The sequence below is a fragment of the Chelonia mydas genome, chromosome 3 (assembly GCF_015237465.2).
Source record: "Chelonia mydas isolate rCheMyd1 chromosome 3, rCheMyd1.pri.v2, whole genome shotgun sequence".
NCBI lineage: Eukaryota > Metazoa > Chordata > Testudines > Cheloniidae > Chelonia > Chelonia mydas.
Window position 1 is genome coordinate 59,517,574 of NC_057851.1, and position 24,304 is coordinate 59,541,877.

At 40.5% G+C, this 24,304-nt stretch overlaps 1 protein-coding gene across 5 annotated transcripts in view; it reads right to left on the bottom strand.

Annotated features, from left to right (window-relative positions):
* LOC102939288 (pleckstrin homology domain interacting protein) overlaps positions 1–24,304 on the bottom strand; it is a 309,900-nt gene that overhangs the window by 122,435 nt on the left and 163,161 nt on the right. For all 5 annotated transcript variants that reach the window (XM_037894360.2, XM_037894359.2, XM_037894361.2 and 2 more), the window contains 4 exons: positions 12,538–12,666; positions 10,609–10,834; positions 3,458–3,595; positions 1,175–1,358 (listed from right to left, as the gene is read on the bottom strand). In XM_037894360.2, coding sequence (XP_037750288.1) covers positions 1,175–1,358; positions 3,458–3,595; positions 10,609–10,834; positions 12,538–12,666 — 677 coding nt within the window. The remainder of the gene's footprint in view (positions 1–1,174; positions 1,359–3,457; positions 3,596–10,608; positions 10,835–12,537; positions 12,667–24,304) is intronic.

A 24,304-nucleotide genomic window follows, 5' to 3' on the forward strand; every position in this document is an offset into this window, starting at 1 on the left:
AAGTAGTAAGAATGGGGAACAGATGCACCCAGTTATTCCTCCCTTTCTCTCTACCCACAGCAGCCACAACACCCGAGGAACAAAAAAAACAGCTTTGGACGGAGGGAGAGGACCCTGTCTGAAAGGAAATCAAACAGTGAGACTGCTGGAGTATATGCTGAGATACTTTTGCTTTGCATTCACTCAGGTTGTTAAGTATTAGTTGGGTTTTACCATTTATTTCTGTGTAACCAATTCTGACTTTTATGTCTCACTGCTTGTAATCAGTTAAAATCTATCCTTCCGTAGTTAATAAACTTTTTTTATCGTTTTATCTAAACCTGTATGTTTGGATTTAAGTGTTTGGGAAACTTCATTTGGGATAACAGGATTTGTGAATATAATTTTCTATAAATAAAATGATGGACTTTATGAGAGGTTGTGTTGTCCAGGAAAGGGCGGGCAGTACAATATACACATTTCTGGGGGAAAGTTTGGGATCATGAATTTGCTGGTGTTGCTCTGCAGTATAATTCAAGAGTGGCTGACCAGAGCACTCATGCAGTGTAGCTGGGAGTAATTTACATGATGGAGGCTGTGGGTAAGTAGACCAGGAGTGGTTGCTCTCACAGCAAAGCAGTGTAAAAGAGAATTTTCGCAGGCTGGAAAATTGAGAGAGGACAGCTGTTCAACAGTCCAGATTGTACCCTGGGTAATGTCACAGTGGGACACTAAGCCAGTTCTTCATTTTTCTGAAATGAACCCAGATGTTGGGTTCATTTCAGAAAAATGATGAACTGGGTCAGTGTCCCACCCCTACCAAAAAAGAAATCAAGATGTAAAAATAAGGTGCCATAGCCAAATGATTGCTCCCAACAGCCAAACAATACTGTTGTAGTGTTTATGAAGTAGGCTACTGATCCTAGGCATTTATGTCCCCTCAGCACAGTATGAAAACCTAATCCCCCATTTGCCAAACTACGACTTTCCAAATCAGCTCCTACCTAAATGCCATTTCTTCCAAAAGATGCAAAAATAGCAAGTTGATATTTTTTAAAAGTACAGTTTATAAAAACTATAAATCCATCAAGATATACACATACCAAAGCTGAGTTACCTTATTTCAACAAGACACAAATTCAAACGTAACAATTTAAGAGAATTAATCCATCAGCTTTCAGAGGAGATTTCTTACCTGGCTACCCCCAGTGACAGCTCAGGTACCACAACCCTTCGACTCCAAGCCACGAGGTCCCGCTCAGTGGCTATTTCACTTCGTGGTGCGTTGCTATGCATCTGTCGCACACCCTCAATTTGGCCACTGCGCCTTAATCCTATATTTGGTGGTGAATGTACTTCTGAGGTAGAGCTTACAGAGCCTGAGAAATTAAAATAGTCATTGTAGTCATCTAAATTCTAAGGGAAGGCGTGCAAAAACAAAGAGCAAGAGTAGCAATTTTAATACATACATTACTTGATCTATTGCTTCAGAAGAAAATTAAAGCATTAATTGAAAATGTCCAAGTGCAGCTGTATGTCCATATTATCCAGAGGCACATTTCTCCTGCACAAGAATGCAGTTCACAGGCAACAAGCAGTAAAGGTATAAAGATCTCAATAATTTAAGACAAGCTGATAAAACATTACTGTAGGTTCTCTCAATCCATATAATATATGTTAACTGTTGGTCTTTAAAACCACCTTCTGAAAACATTTGCACATTAAGGGTTATATCTTACCTTAAGCTAACAGTAATTACCGTATATACTCGTTCATAAGCCGAATATTTTTGGTAAAAAAGTGACACATCAAAGAGCGGGGGTTGGCTTATAAACGGGTCTACACCAAAATTTGATGATTTTAAACTCTATGAAATCATTGAATTGAATATCTAATACATTGTCATTTTGTTTACCTGGAATGTCTGCAGGCATGGAGCCCCTCAGTTCCCTTTGGCCGCGGTTCGCCAATCCCAGCCAATGGGAGCTGCGGGAAGTTCCACATTGGCTGGGAATGGCAAACTGCGGCCACAGGGAGCCAAGGGGCTCCGTGCCTACAAAAGCTCCAGGTAAACAAAACGTTGCGACCCGCCAGGGGCTTACCCTGACGGGCCAGGAGCCAAAGTTTGCCAACCCCTGAAATGTACTGTCAGCTTATGAAAAGGTCATATAGTTTTTACTATTTTTATCTATCCATCTTAGGGGGTCAGCTTATAAACGAATGGGCTAATGAACGAGTGTATACGGTAAGTAGGCTCTTGTCACTGATCTCAGGTTCTAGGTTCACTGTAGCTGGAGATTCCTGTCCCCACAGACTTTCTGTCTCTTGAACCACAGCTGGAGATAATTCTCAAAGAAGAGGAAAAAGTATAAGAATGGGGAACAGACACCCCAAAGTATCCCTCTCTTTCTCTACCCATAGCAGCCACAACATATGAGGAACCTGGATCTCCTACTGTACCCAGTCACTCCTTAAGAAATGTGAAAAAGCTAGTACCCTCAAAAAATCAGATCCATTGTGACATTCATAGAATTTGGGGAGTGATGGAGTCTTTGAGATTAGGTTTCCAGTTCATAAAAGTGGTTTTGATAGTATATGAAGGGGAAACAAAACAAATATGCAAATAAATAAACAAACAAACAAACATACATATTCCAAACACTCAAATAGGAGCTGACAGCTTAGGCATCCCCTCAAGGACCTTTCACGTAGAAATTTCCACCCAGTAAGATTTTAATATCGCTATCTTTGGTCTGACAGTTCTGGGTCTTGCTCCTTCTTCAGATTTACCTTCACTATTTTAATCTGTTTTTTATTCACCTGCAGATTACCAGATGTGCAGCAAGCTAACTGCATAGGTCCTTACTAAAGCTGCTCCAGAGCCATCCTTTTTCAGGTATTGCCTCATATCTCCCACATCCTTTGTGGCACCTATAGTATTTTATCAGTCAGGTAGCTGTTTCCAGATTACACAACAGTATTAAGTTAATGCTCTCTTCTAAAGATCATGTGGTTGCAGCACAATTTTTTGAGCTTTGCTGTACAGCTACTGTACAGTTACAATCTATATTCCTTTCAGTTAAATAATTCATTAAATTTCATAAAAAGGCTGGAAAGCAGCAGTAATATTTATCCCCAAGTTTGTCTTTTCCACCACTCTCATACCTCCTCAATCTCATTATATCCATTTGTTTTCCATTTCACATATTCTTTCTACACTGCAATTAAAAATCCACATCTGCCCTGTGCTAATGAGCTGTTTAATTGGAGCCTGGACTCTAGGAGCATGCAAGGTGGGTAGGTCCCAGAGTTTGGGCTGCAGCCTGAGCTTAAAGGTCCACACTGCAATTAAACAGTACCTTAGCTTGAGCCCCGGGAGCCCAAGTCAGCTGGCATGGGCCATCTGTGGGTGCCTAACTGCAGTGTAGACATACCCTCATTGTAAATTGTTTGAAAAGAAACAAAAAAGTTTGTTTACTTCTTCCTATTCGGCTAGGATTGCTGGTGCCTGCCTCCCCAGAACGTCTCTGATCTTGTTCTTGCTGAAGTCTTTGTATCATACTGTCCAAAGGACTAACTTCCTGATTTGCTTGTTGACTCAGTACTTGGTTCAGTCCTGTGGGGAAAAAAAACAAGAAACAAAACTACATCTTGACAAGATAAGCCAAGTATTCTAAACTATCTAAGTTCTACCTGTAAAATTTGCGAAGTGCAATGTAAGTTACTGCATGTCTTGTAAGTGTTAGCACAGAAATTCTAGTTTTAAAAATCTAACCCACTTTTTGTTAGATTTCCTGCTACTAATTAGATTGTCAATTCCATAGTGCCAGAACCATATACTCAAACTTGTATGAGTGCCACAACAAGTAATGCAAAATAACCTTGGGTAGTTCTTAGAGAAGTAAATATCTTGTTACAGAACTATTATCAGCAAAACATAACACTTTGTAGTCTAACTGCATTCAATTATAGTAGTTTCCATTTAGTTTATACCTGTATTGGAGTTTAATTATGTATTTGATTAAGGCCACAGCTTAATCAGTAGTAAACATTTCTTGGACAAACACAAAAAGAATGATTACTTACTCTACAGAAACTATGGTTCTTCAATATGTCATATCCACACAGATTCCACTTGTGGCGCACATGCACCCTTGATCAGATCCTTTTTGACTTGTAGCATCCATTAGGGCCACACGTGCACCCTGGGAGCCCTGGAGCACACCAAGCCTCCCCAGCTGAAAGCATAAAGGGTGGAGTGGGCTTATCCACCAATACAGAAAGCCACAGGAACAGGATTGTGAATTAGTGGGGGATGGAGGACAGGTTGTGGAATTTACGTGAACAACATATTTTAAAGAACCAGATACTAGAGGGAAAGTAATCATTCTTTCTTCAAGTGATTGTCCACACAGATTTCACTCTTGGGGACTAACAAACAATTGTTTAATTGCTTGGAGATGGATAAAAGGAGTCCTACTTGAATTAGGACAGCGGAATAGCCCTACTGAAAATTAGCATCTGATCTGGCAGCTTACACTAGGGAATAGTGAGTGATAAGTGTGTGGATTGAGATCCATGTAGCTACTTTACATATCTCAGAGGGAATATTAGCCAAACAGTCAATAAAGGCTGCTTGAGCCATAGTGAAATAAAGTTCTAATATGATCTTTTGAGGTAGATGATATGTCATTATGCAATCGGAGATCCATGTGGATATAGGTTGCCCTCTGAGTCTGTCTGCAAATGCTATAAATAGCCTAGATGTGCTCTTTAAAGATCTTGTCCTATCTAATAAATCTCTCACTATGGCTATTGTGTAAAGCTTCACTTCCCCTGGATTAATATGAAGCTTGGAAAAGAAAACCAGAAGGTAAGTGAACTAATTTATATGGGATTCTGAAATAATTTTAGGCAGGAACTTCAGGTGAAGTCTAAGGGTAATCGTGTCATTGTGAAATACTGCATATGGGGGACCAGTCATGAGTGTCCAAATTTCCCCTGCTCGCCTAGATTACTTAAGGATCACTGAAAGCTGTTGTCACTGACAGGTGAGAAAAGTAGGAGGTGGCAAGGGTGAAAGGGGAGCCCCAATAAATCCAGCTAGTACCATATTAAGATTCCAGGGAGAAGGGGGTATTGTAACTAGGTGGAAAACATAAATATGTATTTTCAATAATTTTGCCACTCTGTGTGAAAAAAACACGTCGTCACCTGGGATAGGACAATAATGTGCAGATACTGCTGCTAAATGGACTCTTACTGAACTGACAGAAAGTTCAGGCTGGTCTCCAGGCTAACAAATACTCCACTATTGCTGGAATTGGAGAGGTCACTGGTGAAAGCCAGTGCGGACATGCTCAGAAAAAACCTCTTCCATTTGGTCTTGTATGTCAGTCTGGTCAAAGGCTCCTTGCTTTAAAGCAAAATGTTCTGAATCTCAGCTGAACAGCTTATCTCTTTGCATACCATTCAGCCTGTCAGGTGTAATGATGCTGGGTCCAGGTTCAGAATCTGAGTGATTATGTCAGGCAGAGCTGGTAAGACGTCTGTGCTGATGTATTCAGACTTGGAGAACTCTTGGCCCATGCTGAGCCTATCAAGAGGATCTGACCAGCATATGGTCTCAGTTTCTACAGAACCCTTGGTATCAAGGGTACTGGGGAAAGGCATACATTAATCCCAGTGTACACTGGATGAGGAACACATCTGTTAGGGAGCCTGGCCTAGTATTCCCTCTGGTGCAAAGCATCCAACACTTGTTGTGACATGTTGCAAACAAGTGCACTTTTGAGAGTCCCCATCTGCAAACGCTCAGCAGGATTGAGTATTTGAGGCCACTCAGTTTTCAGAATAATTCCAGGTGAGCTGGTCTGCTAGGGTGTTCTGGAGACTGGGCAGATGGAGCGATATCGGATGCACCATTCCCATAGATGTACAGCTTCTTAGCAGAGTGGAGAGAATCTCTCTCACACTTATCTGTTTATATAGTGCAACACTATATAACGCTGGTTGTCTATGCAACACTGGTTGTCTGCCAGTACTTGGATTGCTGAGCACTGCAGAAGAGGTAAGAAAGCCTTACATGCCAGGTGTATGACGTGGAGACCTAAAATTTTTATGTGTATACAGGCCTGCTGAGGAACTGTAGCCCCCTGAATTTTCACCTGCTCAAGATGCACCAGCACAAACCCAGACTAGAGGCATCTTTTACCAGAAGCTTTATAAGTAAAGGCATGGAGGAAGAAACTCTGTTGCACACCTGAAATGGTTCTAGGGGGTAATAGGTGCCAAAAAAGACAAAGCACCAAATATCGGGACTGTCCCTATAAAATCAGGACATCTGGTCACCCTAAATGGTTCTATCCCTCAGTTTAACAAGGAGAGGATTTCCTGTGGGACTGTGATCACCAAATCCATGCTATGCCTGTTTAGTAAATATACTGATTTAATCCACCCTTGCCACTTCTAAGGTGAAGTCTGGCATGCTGTGTAACGTAAGTGTATGCAGTCATATGTCCCATGAGCCGCAGGCACATCCTCACCAGTGTTCTTGTGTGGGTTTGAAGTTGAATGAGGAAGTCCATTATTCTCCAAAATCTCTATTGAGGAAGATATGCCCTCACTGACCTGCAGTCTAACACTGCCCCTATGAATTCTATGCTCTGAGTTAGAGTCAATATGGATTCTGAGTCCTAGTGAAGCAAATAATTTTAGAATTACATGAAGTTAACCAGTAACTTGCTGTGGAGATCTTCCTCGAACTAGCTAGTTATCTAGATAGGGATCTACCTGAATTCTGCCTCCTTAAGATTAGCTGCCACTACAGCCAGAACTTGGGTAAAGACCCAGGGAGTTGTGGAGTGGCCAAAGGGTAGGACTCTGTATTGGGAGTATGATGTTCCTACCAGGAATCTCAGGTACTTTCTGTGTACTGGGTGTATCAAAATGTGAAAATGTGTGTCTTGCAAATCAAGAGCTATGAACCAGTCCACAGGATCAAAAAAAAAAATTGATTACAAAAGTCAGGGTCACCATGAGGAATTTGAAATGATGGATGAAGGTGTTGAGACATCAAAGATTGAGGAAGGGTCTCCAACTCCATTTCTTCTTTGGGATTAAGTAGTAGTGGGAACAAAACACTCTTGTCCCTGAATTCTAAGGGCACTTCCTCCATTGCTCCCACTTGTAAAAAGGGGTCTCTCTCTTACTTCAAACGTCTCTCATCAAAGGGCTCCTGAAAAGGGGGAGGACGTTGAAGGAGACTGAAACTGGAATGGATACCCTTGTTTATTAACCCAGGGGCCCACCTATCCAATGTTATCCCAGCTCAATTCTTGAAAATAAAACAAGTGGTTACCAAATGGGGAGAGGGGCAAGTTGAACAGAAAGAGTTTTGTGGTGCAACAATCAAGATGTCAATGGCATCAAATTTATTGTGTATTTGGAGCCCCAGACTGGGAGGCAGTTGAAGGGAAGGCAGAATCACCCCTGGTGAAATCTCTGCCTCTCCCTTGGAGTCTCCAATGATGCGGATATCATCGGGATGGAGACCACTGCCTGTAGTGAGGCCATGGTCTCTGCTGCTCTCTCTTCATAGAGAAGACGGAGTCCCAAGGAGTGCAAGGTTGCCCTGGAATCTTTCAGGGCATGGAATGTTTCATCTGTGCCACTATTAAACACATTAATGCTCTCAAATGAGAGCTCCTCAATTGCTATCCGCCCTCAAGTGGTAGGATCTCAATTGTTACCTGGACCTCCCTTTGAATTCCAAATGCCTGACCCCATAACGTATCTCCTCGTGATAACTGCAGTGGCTATTGTTCTTCCTTCCAGGAAATCCAATCACAGACTAAAGTGAGGCTCTGGCAGTCAGCTAGCCCTGGGCCATGAGGGATTTCATCTCCTCCTGATGCCTGTTGGATAGTTTGTCTACAACACTGAAAGCTTGTCCCAATTAAAAAAAAAACTGTACTTGAGAGCAGTACTTGGTAGTTTGCTATCCTCATTTGCAGACTGGCTAATGAATAGCCCTTTTGACCAAAAAATCAAGGTTTTTAGGGTCCTTTCCGTAAGGTGTGGACTTTGGAGAACCATGATGTTTTTGTCCTCTCTTGGACAGCTTGCACCACCAGAGAGCCAGGTGCAGGATGACAGTAAAAGAACTCAAACCACTTGGCACGGACCTTCTACCTTCCATCAAATCTCTTGGAGCTGGATGGTACTGATGTAAGCATATGCCAAATTGACTTGGCAGGTTCAACTAAGCATCATTTGTAGGCATAATTGGCCTTCCAGATATTCAGAACTTAATGCTTTTGTTCCTGGATAACCTCTAAAGGAATGTCTACTGTTTCTATCATCCTTATCATTAGCTCTTGAAAGATCTTAAACTGATCCATCGAGGCTGTAGTTGGAGGGTTGATAGGCTTATCTGGGGAAGAAGAGGAGATGGGTACTTCTGCTCAGCAGAGTGAAGGTCATCCCCTCATTCTCCCTCTAACCTTCTAGTAGCTGTGGCTGGACCTACTGAGAAGTTTGGGGAGAATGACTCTCCTTCCTGGCTGAGAGAGATCCATCCCTCGATACAGAGAAGAAGAATGCTGGTTTCCTGAAATAAGGATTCATATCCCAGGGGGACCAATACAGCGATGACTGGTATGGGTATCATGGGGGACAGGACAAAGGGGGGATACCCACTGAGATGTTCCCAATGCAACCTTGATCATCTTCTAGCTCCTCTAATAGACTAAGCTCCAGAGTCTCACTATGCCACCCATGGGAGTAATGGGCCATCAGTAGGGAAGAATCTCTGCTGATGAGGAAGAGCAGGAGCAAACCTCCTCTAAGGGAGGATCCTGTCTGGTGTATCTTATTTAAGACGTTGGTACCAATGAGACACCTCTGGAAAGACATGGCGGCTGAGGAGTTAGCAATAATGTCTCAATCTACATTCTAGCAAGGGTGACTCCTACATAGGGCCAATGGAAAAGTCATTCAGTACTGTGAACTGCTTCAGTGCTGAGCTGGAGAGCACTGAAGTATCCAGTGCTGTAGTCTCAGATGTTGGTGGCTGATACTTCTGCAGTCAGTGAACCACTCTCCACTGAAGCTCAATGTACCAAGCTCAATGCCAAGGTTCTGTACTCAGGGCAACTCAGTCATTAGATTCTGGAGGAACTGATGCAGCCTTCGTCTACAATATCAAAGTACCAGAACCAGACTCAGTTTTATGGCCCTTAAGAGAAGATGGCCAAGAAGAAATGTGGCCCTTGGGTCTCCTGCTCGGCATTGGTGAATGTAACCTACACCTAGTTTCTTCACTGGAGAGATGCACCTTCTTGACCCTGCAGTGGCAGACAAACAAGGCATGTGAGCAGCATCAGCCTGGGAGCATGGAGTGGAATCATGGCTCAGCAGGGCACTAGCAATAACAAACTGACCTGCCTGCTGACGCTTCTCTGATCTCCCAGAGCCTGAGCAAGCTTGTATAGGCCTCCCTCGCCTTCTGGGTGAGATTCGAGAAGGAATGGCCCGTGGAAAAATGTTCCAAAATGTGTCTCTCAGAGACAGATGAGGCATTGAGAATGCCCATCATTAATGGGCATAGTGATGTTACATAAGGAACAGATCTTAAACCCTGGTAACTTGGTGTCTGCCATATTCTTAGTACTCCTGTACAAGTGTGCATGTGTTGGGGGCTACCGAGACGAAAGGAAACATAGTGGGCTAAACTATGAAAAAAGGAATATTGTCTTTTTGATTATTTGTTTAAAGCCACCGGCAAAGGAAACTTAACTAAACTAGCTAACACTAAACTACATTAAACAATACCATTAATTGTAAACCTAAAGATCTAATTTGCACAGTGCCAGAGATGTGAACACTGCAAATGGCACTGTATCACAGTCACAGGTGGCAAGAAGGAAGTGAGTGGCAGTTTAGCCTGTTCCACACCTTTTATTCCATCAAATTTATCTGGAGAAGGAGGGGTGTTGAGGAGGGCATGCTGCAGGTGCTGGTGAGAGTCCACTGGACACACACTAGTTAAAAAGAGTCACATGCATGTGCACCAACAGTGGAATCTGTACAGACAATCACTCAGGGGGGAAAAAAACTGTATTCTAATGGGGCTCCTACTAAATTGTACAAGATCAGCACTGCAAATTACCCTCTTAATTTTTAGAAACATGCATTTCAATTATGGCACGTAGCAGTTATGTTAGATCAAGAATTAGTTTTACTGAATGTCTAGCTGCTGTTTCCTTGCTTCCAGCTGACGTTTTCCTAAGCAAGTCAAATCCCTAATCTCATCTGATATTTCTCTCCTCAACTGAATATAAGTTTAGACTCCCAGCTCCTAGAGGCAGTTCCCCTCAAAGCCAAAATCACATCTTCTCTCATCATTGCTGCTCCTCTTGTTAGCTGCCAGTTAAGATAAAGATTTATTACACACAAAAAAGGGGTTTTTCTTAATTAATCTGATAAACATAGTGGCAATATTCTAGAGTCCTATTAACTCCAATTGTATTAGACCACACACGAACCACTGCACTATACTTTCCATCTGATGAATTTAATATTCAAGCCTATGTGCACTATAGCATACCGGACCTAAGTTCTATGTACCTGAGGAAGTCACCCCCATCTGTGGAATAAGCTGCTCATCCCTGCAGTTCTCACGACCTGGAACTAATCTCTGGTATCTTGATGGATGAGGGTTGCCATCAACATCAACCAAAAAAGGGGGAGGCATGAGATGTGGAGCCTGCTGTGTCTGTTCATCTAAGACAAAGTTGTTGGCATCCCGGATAAGAGGTCGATAATCACTGTGAAAGAACATCTGATCTGCTATCTGTAACGTAAAGCCAATTTTTGATTAATTACAAGCAACTGATTAAAAATAGAAACATTCAAAGAAATATGTCTGTAGTAAGTATTTAATGTCTTTTCCTAGCAAGTAAGTGATTTGTACTGATGGACACTTATGTAAAAATGAGGTGGTCATAGATGAGCTACTTTACCTCCTTTCCAGAGAAGTATATAATGGGCTAATGTTTTTCCTATCTAATAGTCATTTTTGTACTGTACTGGGGAATAAAACCCATAACTACCCCCTAAAAACACAGTTGCTTCGCAGAAAGCAACTGTGCTTGGGTTAAGTAATTTACAAACTCTGATGTATTGTACATCTGACTATTACAGTTATGTTACTGCATTTTTAGGAGATATGGGGTGAAATGGAAATAAGCATGAAATCATTTATATCATTTTAGTATTAATATTTTGTTAGGACTATCTGTTAATACACACAACTAAATTTTAAAAATCTTTATCTATTACAGCAGATACTTCCAAAAGTCTGTTATAAAAGTAATTAAACAAACACTGATTTCCACCATATTAGAGTCAAGTTTTAATGCCAATATAGCATTACTGGGAGCCTGTATAAGCATAAGGAAGTATCTAGGATCACCAAAATGAACCTACCCTACTTAAAATTACATTAATATAACATACAGTACATTTACAGCAGTGGTGCACAAACTTCTCCAACCACGCCAACCCCCCTCCCCATTAACTCCCCCTCCATTGTTGTACAGCCAAGGCTTCCTCAGCAGCAGAGCTTGGGCTGAGGCAGAGCTGGGGATGGGAGAGGAGCTGGGGCCAGAGGCAGAGCTGGTCTGGGGGCAGAGAGGGAATGAGGACAGAGCTGAGGTGGGAGCAGAAGAGGGGGCTGAGTGGAACGGGAGGCAAAGCAGGTTTGGGAGTGGAGTGGGATGGGGGTGGATCTGGCCTGGAGGCAGAACAGATCTGGGAGCTGAATGGGGTTGGGGGAGGAGCAAGGTTGGGAGTGGAGCTGGTCTGGGGGCGAAACATGGCTAGAAGCATGGTGCGAACTCCCTCCCCACCCCCGCGGGAGTTGGCTCAGGCCCTGCCGTGTCCCCCCGCCCCAACTGTTCCTCAACACCCCCCTAGGGGGATGCCCCCACAGTATGAATTTACAGAATGAATTTGTCTCCAAATAACTTCCGGAGCAAGCGATATAAACACGGAGAGCCATAAATGTGATAATCCAAAAATATCTTTTAAAAAGATCGATTTCAATTAATTAGAATTAATCAGGAACCTGCAAAATTATGTCTGAAAGCCAGGGTTAAATCTAGAACGAATTTCACTGTAGTATATTAATGTCACCTACTTAACAAGTACTATGCATTTCAATCTATTTTTATTATTAAAGGTATTTCTACTCCTTGTGTTTTAAGCAGGGAAACTTGGAGTGACTGCAGCTGAACAGGAGGTAGAAAGCAGTAGCAACTTACAGAAACATACCATATTGTATGAGCTGGAAAAAAAAGACAGAAAATAAAGGGAAGGAGAATGGAATCTAACAATACAAATATAAAAGCTATACCTTACATGACTGAAAAGACAAAAAGCTTTAAAAGCTGTGAAATAAATTCAACATCAATGTTTTTTTCCAACAAAATGCATGCACAAACACTTTTACTTAAACAGTGAAAAGGATATTTTGATTTATGCCTTGCACTGTACCTTATCATATTTGCTACTGGAGCCAAAGCCAAAAATGAGAAGGTGCCCGTGAGAGTCTGTACATGCAAAATGCTGGCCATCAGGAGAGCACTTGCAGTCAAAAACTGCCCCATGTCCTTGTCCTTCAATCTGAAATACATTAAGGCAAAAAACCCCAACAAACAAAAAAACGGTAATCAAAAACTAGGGAGACATATCATACTAAATTACAATCTCAACACTGTGATGCTGAAATGTACATAAAACATCCAAAGACAGCATACTGTTAGATGACAGACCCAGTATGTCTTTTACTTTTTAGCCATTTACTTATCAGTGAATTTTGCTGTAGTACTCATGAAATATGCCAGATTAATAGCAGTAGAAACTGACTGACTTTAATCGCAGAGCAAGCACAATACAGGAAGAGACAACAAAACCTTCCCCCTTGATGTCCTGATGATAAATTAAACAAAGAGCTGCATCCAGTTCAGGGTTTCAGTCGCTACACTGATTCTATCTTCTGCCTGTTAAACTTGTCAATCAGCATCAACTGCAATGGTATTTTTGTGATTTCACCACTTATCCACTAGGATATGCACTGAATAAATCAACCCATATATTGCTTTCTTCTAAAATTCCTACCCATATTTTTTTCGGAGAATTTAGATTTGTGTGGTCTTAACTCCAGTTTTTAAAAGGAGAACTGCAAAGATTTTAAAAAAGTAATTTTTACCTGATACTCATTTTCTGTTCTCCAGTTCCATTAAGCCAGAACAAATGGGTTTTTGTTTTTCCCTGAAACCTGTCAATCAAGCAGAGGTGACCAATCACCACGCTGAGTTTTCATGTCTTTAGCACCTCTTCAGATAGTCCCTTTCTACACTCCCCAGTCAAGAACTTTTTGCATTGTCTTTTAAAGACACAAAAAAATTCTTTCCTTAACCATGGCAGGCCTGTAAACTTACAAAAAAAAATGGAATTCACTCCACACAATAATAATTTGCACTTCCACAGTACCTTCCAACAAAGGCTATCAATGTGTTTTACAAACATTACTGAAGTAAGCCTCAAAATTCCTATAAGGTAGGCACTAATATATCCATATTACCAATTAGGAAGCTGAGGCACAGGGTCACATATATCAGTGGCAAAACCTCTTCTTTACTCCCAGTCCCTTTAAATCACTAGTTTACACTCCCTCTCACTACAGAGGTTTCAAAGAAAAGTGAGGCAGGTTTCTGGATTAGTAAAATGGAACACAGAAAACAATTATGTTATTATGTTCTCTGTTTTTGGCATTTGCTATTCCACAATGAAAGGGCTCTTAATAGAAGTATCCCACAGAAAAGACAGAAAATAAAACAGATTAGTCCTTCAAGAGAGCCATCCTAACATCAAATTGACTGAGGAAGGCAGAATTAATTTAAGCTTAGTGAATGTGTAGATGCAACAAAGCAGTCAGCTTTACTGGTATCTTTTGAGGAGGCTCACCTTTTTGTTCGATGAGGAAGTCATGATTCCGGTAAAGTAGGCAGGTAACTTCTGCACAGAAATAAGCCTTGCAGAGTCCTTAAATACAACTCCAGGGTCCTCCTACAGCCTAACACATTAAAGATTTTTTTCTTGTTGGAGAAAGGCAGTAACTGGGCAGAATTATTTCCTGGCTCTGGTGAAATTCAGAGGAAATCTTAGATTAAGGTTTTCCACTCTAGTAGAAAAATAGCTTGGATGGATTCTTCTCAAGAAACTCTTACAAAAGTTATAGAACAGAATACAATAGCTGAAGACATTCTTTTCTGGATGCACCACAAAAAGAACACTGATCCTATCTTGTAGATGCTCAGCTTCTCCGGTGATCAATATGTACCAGTGCTTAGTCTCTAGATGTGGCCAGGTTTGTCCTGAATGAGTTTCCAGACAGTCTTTGGCCAGCATAATTTATTCAAAATGCTTTGCTTACAAGCCTCCCCCTGCCCTCCCAAAGAAAATACAATACTCTTCTTTCTGGACTACTGTGACTGACCTGCATCTAAGTCAGGTTTGGTGAACTGTGAGTTTGGAGGTTTATGAGAACCATCACTTAATCTGATTGCACCAATTAAACGCCATTTCCTGGGCCATTTGTACGTTACTACAGTCTTGTTTGAACTGTTTGCTAGGATCCTAACAAAAGCTGAAGTGAAGGAAAGGAGGCAAAGAAATGAAAGAAATGGGGAAGGAAAACAGGACTGAAAATAAGCTTGCTTGCTAGCCTGGATATCATCTGTAATATTTGGGAAAGCTGCAGTTCTTCTCAGAGATGAACAGATCCACAGAGGAGAGGCCTCAGGCTTGGATGTGATCTTTTAATGGCAAGATATTCAAACACCATTTTTTTGGGATGTGACACATCTTCTCAGCTAGTCAGTTTAGTCAATGTAAGTTTTTCCAAGTGCAGCTTTAGCTTTATCTTGAGCCAACTGAGCACTATTATGACTGCCATTAGGAGAGTCTTGCTCACCACGATCCCTTGTCTGTTTCTAAAAGCAACAAAGGAATGTCTGCCTTTATCCACTTACACAGTTGACTGAGGAGGAACTTCCTGAAACTTAAAACCAGGATAAGAAGGACCACCCTGCTCTGGACTGATGAAAAATACAGTTTCTCTTTGAAACCTTTATCCCAAGTCATTCTGCACTTCGAAACCTGCATCCAAAGTCACAACAGTCCAGTGTGATCCTAGACTGCAGAATCCAGGAAAAATTTAGTTACGGTGCAACTACCACAAAAGTGACCCCAACTGGGGAGGAAAGAAAACCTTGCTTTCTAAAGCTCCAGTATAAATCCAAGTGTCCGGATAACAACTGGCGTGAGCTCCCATAAAGTTTGGTCCACAGGAACTACTTCAGATATGACATAAATAAGAAGCATATAGAATCTCACTGAGATGTCCCAGATGGACTCAGATTTTTTGCAACCTTTCTTCTAAAAAGGACTCAAATCTCTGTGTCTGATAATGGTTGATGTGTTGCACATGGGCTCAGAATATTCTTCTCAGAGTTTATCATCAATGCTACTAGGCAAAGAGGAAAAGATCCAAGTGAACAATTCAGTAGAACAGGTAGTGGATAGACTTCCCATTAAAAGGTATGCCTAATTAACAAAAGGCATTAAATAGGAGTGATGATACTGGAGAAACTGCAGAATTTATCAGATTAAACAGGATATACTAGAGTGCAACATTAAAAGTCCGGGAGTCATGTTGAGAGGATTGTTAAAGGAACAGAGTTTTTGCAAAAAAGGTGAAGTTGCCTGGTATACCTCCAGTTCTATGGATGGACTTCTGGAGATAGATAGAGCAGCATAATACTATAAGGGGATGAAAGGATGCATCTGTGCTCTTCACTTCTATTTTCTGTACAGTGATACAGCAGTGTCCAGTTGCTGCTAAGGATAAGGAAAGATTGGAAACCACAACAGATTCCTTGAAGGACAACGAGAGTGAAGAAATTCTCAAGTGCAACTGGCAGCCCCTGCTTGATTGACAATTTCCAGGAAGAAACCCATTTAATTTGAATTAGTGGATGTTAGAACACTGACAAAGTAGATTCTTCTAAGCAAAATAAGGGTCAGACAATTCTTAAATAATCATTTTTAAACAGAGTAATTTTTTTTTTTAATTCATCCAGGAGAAAATGACTGAACAGAACCAGCTTTAGCAGAACCACTTTTATCACATTCCATAAAGGAGAATACCTCCAAGTCAATTCCCAATCTTTTGTTCTGAATGGTGTAACAAGAAAAAGGAAGAGGGAGAAAAGATCCCCCCAAAAGCCATGACTCTGCAACTGCATCTGTGCAGGCAGAACCTTACTCCTGTGTAGAGCCCCACTGACTTCATGGGGGTTCTGTGTGGGAGCAGGGGTCCACCCATGTAGTTCCAGTTGCATGATCAGGGACAACATCTGCAAATGTAACTGAAATTTTTTCTGAAATGTAAATATCATGCAGAGATCAAGAAGTCCAAATTCAAGCATTAAAGTTTTCCATAAGATCCATAGTTTGGCCACATTTTGCAAATTGCCAGTTGCTGTTTATGCAGTTAATTAATGTCTAATATATATCTAATGTGTTCAACCAAGTTCACGAAGTTTTGAGAAAATGTTTGAATTTCTTCACTTTTATGTTTAAATTCTTAATCTTATATGGGTGGGGGTTTAAAAATTTTATCTGACTCTAAATATTAAAAAAGGGGAAGAGGAGTCAAGGAGGTGGAGAATGATACAAACTGAAACTTAAAACTGCATTAAAATCATCACACAACCTATGAAAGTAAATGGTGCATTTCCTCTAGGTGCTGGTGCGTGCATTTAGGGGCACTGAACAGATATATTTAAGTTGAGCACTCCTAATTACCTCCATTAAAAATACAAGACCAAAGGGACATCCTATGACACAGAAAGGACTCTAATTTAAAAAACATTTTAAAAAATGTATAAAAGGACACCGTTAACAATTATGCTGTCTGGAATTTTTCCATCCTATTGTTACAATTATAGTACTTTAACTGATCATGTATTTTTTCCAGTTTGTTTTCTTTTTGTACAGTTTCATTTGTTTTGCTATAGAAACTGCATCATACTTAGTCCTGAGTATGTGGATTTTTAACAGAACAAAAGGGGAGATAAATGCCATTAAAAAAACTACACAAAGATTTTAGACCTTCAAAAATTAATTTGGGATGCCCAGGGACAGGAGTAGTATCTTCACCACTTATCTCATTTTTTCTCACACACTGACTAAATATTATATTAACAGTGTCCTTTTGATCATTGGGATGTGGCTAATTGTATTTTCCATGTGACAGTCTGAAACTGTTTTATATTTCAGATACCACCTTCTCAAAGTATTGTATAAAATTTCTAAAAAAATTTAAATTCATGTACAAATTTGAGTACAGAAGTTTAGCTTTGTTCACCACTGTTTTGATCCATATACTTCTCATTGAAGTACAAGTAAATTTAAAACTGACGTTCTATTAGCGAACAAAAACTTATTTCCAGATACTAAATATTTAAACTGTCTTACATACCAATTGTTTATTATAGCAAGATGTATTAAAGTACAACAGATCCTAGCATATTTATTGAAATAATTTAATATGAGAGAGAGAGAGAGAGAGAGATTTTACTGCAAACAAACTAACATTACACACATACCAGCCCATAATTCCATATGTTATTGCATTTTCCCTAAAATAGGTTAAGTATGCTCTATTTACTTTGTATAAGAAGTACCTTCACAGAGATGGCATTAATCTCTATAACGATGCTATGTGATCAAGGTTATAGAAAAAACTGCATAATGTATTTTTATTTTATAAATAGCATGTGAGCACACACAGGCTATCATAATGATAATGTATATGGGAAATACTGAAGATTTTGTGTTCACTGTTGACTATTGTAAGTAACATTTTCAAAAATGGGTGCCTAAAGGTAGGCTCCTAAAGCCAGCTATAGATACTTACAGATTTGGCCTGATTTTCAAAAATGCTGCCTACCAGGCAATTACATTGACTTTGGGAGCCCAACACCTTCAAGAATCACGTCACATGTTTAGTTGCCTAAATATGGATGTAGGAGCCAAATTTTGCACACCCACTTTTGAAAATCTTAGCCTGCATTCTGACTTTGATTGTTTGATCTGCCAACCTGACATTAATTTAACATCATTTTTGTATGGAATTAGATGTAAACTAGTAATTTGCATTAACGTGTTTACAAAAACTAGCAAGCAGTCAGCTAATTAAACAGCTGGTTTAAAATGTTTTTCCACACTAACTTTCATATAGTGAATATAAATCAAAATTGAAAAGAAAGCTGTATTTATTTTATTCAGCACATCTTTTGAAAGTTCTTGTGGTGGTATGCATTTCTCATACTCCATAAATTGTCAGCTGTATTTTAAATTAAAATGTTTGATTAAAATATTCGTTCATTTTTAAAATACATATCACTGAATTACCTGCTGTTGGCACCTATTTTTCTGAAAAGTCAAGCCTTATTGGTTTAAGATGTCAACACAGTTGACATTATTTACCTCAACTACAGAGAGGCATAAAACAATATGGCAGTTACATATCTAGAATGGGGCAGTTTTCCAGAGAACAATAATATCTGCTTACCATCCAATCAGTGTTCTCCAGTCTCACTTTAATAAGTACTCATTTTATTAAAAAAGCCGCTCAAAACAGTGTCAGATCTGTTTTTTTGTATTTGTTTCTCCTGGCCTCAGAAAGTATTTTACCACTTTTGAGTCTGGTAACAGAATTTATCCTAGAAAAAGCAAACTAAGAACCAAAAGAATTCATATTTTTTCTTTACTACACCATATTCAAAAAAGCTGAAGTCTAATCTTTTTCAAGGCTGACCATGAAAGAAGATAAATTAAAATATAAGAATCTGCACAATCAAGTTTTATTCTGTCAATTACATAACAAAAATGTAATTATATTTTTCACTCCACAGACATATTCTAACAAATACTATTTCCACCAGCATTCTGGAAAGGAAATAAGTTGGAGTCACTGTCACCCTGGAGTCCCTACTGTCACTGCTCTCTTCACTACACTAGACCCTTCCACTGCCTTTACTTTAATCTGAACTTTAGAGGGAACTACTCATTATGCGCACAGACTCTATTCCTCACAGAAGAGTGAAAATGCATGCTGAGGAACCTTTTATCTTTTCCAGAAGAGGGCCTCCTACTGCAGTAAATCTTTCCTTTACTCTCACACAGTACTTAAGGAATACCCAGATAGTACTACCCACAGCAATACAGTAACACGTCTACACCTTTTATTTGAGTGTCCTAAATTTACCTGCTTGAAATGTAGTTACTGTCATTAGACTATAAACTTTAAAAAGGAGATTTGGAATACATTATAAAATATTGCGGTCCTCTCTGCAAAAGAAGAGCAGTGACTGGGGAAGGAGGGTATATTACCTATAATGTGTGGCTAAAAGTTGTATGAATAAACTACTGCCACTTTTTATTTCCTTTAATTTTCTGACTGATTTTCAGTTATGTTTAGGAGTCAAAAATCCTTTAACATAGCTGAGTTAGTTTAATTTTACATTTCAACTAAAAAAATATTGCTGCATCAAAATTGAGTCCATAGTTAAAAAGATGCCAGTCCACAATTAGTATTAGCCTCTTTGCAATATTTGGAAAGATAGTAGAAATAAAGTGATTAAACACCCAGTGCTGTGCAAAAACAGCAATAACATTTGTTGATGCCGATAGTGACAACACTAATGGACATATTTCAGCATAGAAAGATTTTCTATTGAAATCTTTATGCTCTTCCAAAGTTGGATTCCTGTCTGAGGAGGGTACAATCTCTGCAGCATCTTCCTTGTTGTAGCATTTATAATCACTGAAAGGCAAAAATGAGATGCTCTCAAGCACCACTAGCAAAGGTAACTACGTTTGTAAATTCTCCACGTTTAACCGCTCAAATTTAAGGACCTTCGAAGTTCCTCCGGACAAGAGCTCTAGATTTTTTTTCCCTCAGAATAAACTAGAAAAACAGAATTGAACATTACATTAATGTAACTTTAATAGCAAATGCAGGCCTTGATCTTGCAATGCAATGTAAAGAAGAAGCCAATGAGGTTCCATTAGGATGGAGAGGTCTGAGCCAGTATGAATCTCATTTACAGGATCGGGCCCTTATAACACTTAAGTGCGAGGATGAAAACATTAAGATGTACAGAGCAAAATTAACTGAGGCATGTCACAAGTATTTTGTATTTTCTATTACTTTTCTTTATACATGAATCTATCAATATATTCATATTTATGCCATTAAACTTAGACTTAAAAAATACAGAACTGATATCTGTCTTTTGGTATATAGAATCAAACATGCAGCATTATTTGATTTATGCAATGTTTCCTATGAAATAATGCTTATGTATATAATTTTTCCTACGTCTTATGAGAAATAAATTCAAATGATAAAATACAGAATGTATAACAGGGCTGAATTTTAATCTTATGGTAAGAAGCATAAATTTAACTTTCCACCATTTATATTTGTGACCTTGTATGTTACATCAATGTAATTTCTGTAGTTTTGTTTGACTTCATCTTCAACTGTGTACATAAGGAATTTCCTGTGAGATCTAATGATGATAGATGTTTTCTTTTTATCTATCAGACTAGCCATACCTTGAAGGAAGAGGGTTTAACCTCTTTCAACATATGCACAGCATATCAAAAGTGTGTCCCTCTTCTTGGTACAACACTAGCTCAGGTTCATCTTCAGAAGCTAGCTTAATTGCTCTGCTTAGGATATATGCAGTTCGGTGGGAGACTGCCAAGTGGTGGGCACAATCACTGTTTACTCAAACTATAAACCACAGAAAGTGCTCACAAACAATTTCTTGGATACTTATGGATGTATTTTCATAGGCCCTAGAAAATTAAAGAAGTTACTTACTCTACAGTAACTGAGGTTCTTTGAAATATTGTAGTCAGTGTGGATCCTACTATAGGTGCACAGGCACCTCACGCATGCAAGATCAGAGTCTTCTGAATAGTAGCATCTGTCAGGGATGCCCACGCACCTTGTACCTCCTCTTGCCCCTCTATGATGACATAAAGACATGGCAGCTGTGATCCTCTATCAGTTTCCTCACAATTCAAAGACAATTGTAGCTAAGGATGCCAAAAAGCAAGAATGAGAGGGTGGGTGGTGGGATCCACACTGATTACAACATGTCAAAGAACTTCAATTACTGAAGGGTAAAAGTTCTTTCTTCAAGTGTGTGTCAGTGCTTATCTCACTCTAGATGACTATCAAGCAGTGTCCACTCTGGAGAGTGGGAAAGAGCCATATGAGCAGAACAGAGATTAAAGTACAACTCCCCCAGACTTGGCACACAAATTCTCCCAAACCAACTGCCATGTCAAAGGTGTAATGTTCAACTAATGTCAGTGTGTTGGCTCCAGGCTGCAGCTTTACAGAGACCATTGAGGAATCTGGATACCATTGGATGTGAAAAGACCGAGTATGAAACAGCTGCAAGGTGAACCTTGAGAGAACTAAGAGCCAACCCAGCCTGACGGAAGTGCAGCATATAGTCAAGGATCATTGGGCACATGGCCTCATTTGCGCCCAGATAAGGCTGGATTGCCCATAAGGAGAGCCATTTCCATTTGGAGGAATAGCTAGATCATCCTAGGAGACAGTTCCCTGTTTTGTATGAGGATTTCTTGCATCTGTTGAGAACAATCTCTGACAGTAGCTTTCATACATCCAACATTCAAGTTGTCAAGTGCAATGTCTGAGTCTGGCTGCAATATCTAACCATGATACTAAGATATCAAGTACAACCACACAAGGAGATGGATTGGAGATTGAATAGACATGTGCAATAAGTCTCAGAATCAGAAATGTCTCAGCCAGTAGGGAGCTACTGGAATCAATGTGGCCTTGTCCCATCTGAATTTGGAGATCACTCCAGGGAGGAGAATCAGAAGAAAGGCATGTAGGAGGCCTGGAGACCACTGCAGCAGGAAGGAGTCTGGTAAGAAATTCAGATACACACACATACACACACCCCCACTGGAGCAAAAGTTCAGGAACTTGGTTTTCTCCTCTGTAGCAAACAGATTTATTGGGAGAGTCCCCTACTAGCAAAATATCACCTCCATGACAGATGTCTGCCATTTGTGGTTGGTTATAGTGCACATGCTTAAGAAGTTTCAGGTTGCTGCTGGTTCCTAGAAGGTGTAGAGAGAGTGGGGTTACCCCATGGTGATGACATCAAGTCCACAGCCTTGATGGCTTCCTGGCAGAGAAGATGACCAAGCACTTCCTTGCTTGTTTATATAGTGCGCTGTGCACTTACTGTCCACCAAGATCTGCATTGTAGAGTCCTGCAGGACAGGCATTTATGCCACACAAGCCAGACAGATGGCCCTGAGCCCAAGACGTTCATATGCAGTTTCAGATCATCCTGGAACCAGATCATCTGCATCTACAAATGGTTCAGGTGGGCAGTCCCAACCTGTCCCTAAGTCATCTGTGATAAGCATCACCAATGGGGAGGGGAGAAAGAAAGGGGTCTTGTATTCTCCTGGTCCAGCCACTGAGCTTTTGCAGGTCCTGGGGCAGAACTGTGGCTTGGATGGGGAGTACACTGACCTCAGCCATGGTCGATTAGGACTGCAGGTGATCTCTGGCAAGAAACATCAGCTGTCATGTGGGAGCTTTAATAGAAAGGGAGTAACCCTGTCCCAGGTTAAAAAGTCATACTTGGCCAGTAGTCTGGCAATATGCCACTCACAGCTGTAAGGAGCAGAGGAGAACAATTTTTTCCCAAATAGTTTGAGCCTTTTGGGATTATTGCCGTTAGAGCTACTCTTACTGGATTTAAATTTTTTCTGTATTGTCATCACAAGCAAGGAGCCCAGATGGTGGTAGGTGAAAAGTACTCAAATCCTGTTTGAGGTACTTACTACTGCTTCTCTACCTGTTTCAGCCTCTCTGATTTCAACTCCTGGCTCTCTTGATTCCTCACCTCACAAACTCCCATTCTCATCACCAGTGAGTTCAACTTTCATGTTGATGAGCCATGCAACCCCTTCGCTGCACATTTCCTCACTCTCACCTCTTCATTCAACCTGCAGCCCTGGTTCAACTCTTCCATTTATGAGAAGGCCCATTCAATTTGATCTCCACCAAGCTCTGTGCTCTCTCTAACCTCTGTTGCTGAAATCCCCCTCTCCAATCACCTAGCTCCTTTCAGCATCACCCATCACCTCCTTCACCCGTCACTCAGACTTCCCACGACTTCCAGTCCTTCAGCATTGACTACTTCTCATCTGATTACTGACTGACTCCTCAAATCTTCCCTGCTCCTGCCTCTGCTTCTCTCTCCGTACAGGACCTCACAGACTTCTTCCAAGAAAAAAGTGACAAAATACAACGTGAACTTTCCACTTTCCACCAGCAACTCTCTCTGCCTTTTCCCCTGTCACAGATGCAGAAGTGTCTCAGCTATTCTTCTCATCTAACCCTTTCAATTGCTGCCGTGACCTCATCCCAACCCATCTCCTGATCTCCATTGGGTCCATTCCCATTCCATCCCTTATTCTTTCTCCTCACAAAAAAAGCATGGTTTAGTCTCTCCCATCTTAAAATACCCACCCTTGACCCCATTTACTCCTCCACTACTTCCCCACCTCTCTTCTTCCTTTGAATATGATATCTACAATCACTATTTGGAGTTCCAGTACCAACCTAGACCCTCTCCAGTACTTCTGTCCCTTGAACTCCACCCAAACCACTCTTGCCAAAGTTTATAATAATCTCTCCCGCTTAGCCAAAGCTCAGAACCAGTAACTCCATCCTCATTTTCTTGACCTGTGAGCCTCCTTCAACACAGCTGTCTATGCTTTTCTTCTTCAAATCTTGTCTTCCATGACTGTCCTCTCCCGGTTCTTCTCCTATCTCTCTAATCGCTTCTTCAGTGTGTCCTGAAAATCCACCTCATCCCTTCTTCAACTTTCTGTGGGAGTTCCACAGGACTTACTCCTTGGTCCTCTTCTCGTCTCCCTCTACACCTTGTCTCTGGATAATCCTGTCCACAAACATAAATTCAACCACCATCTCTATGCTGACAACTTCCAGATCTACTTCTCTACTTCTGACCTGTCTCCTCCTGTCCAAATTAAAATCTCAGCCTGTTTTTCTCCAACTTCTCCTTGTGAATGTACAGCCATTAGTTCA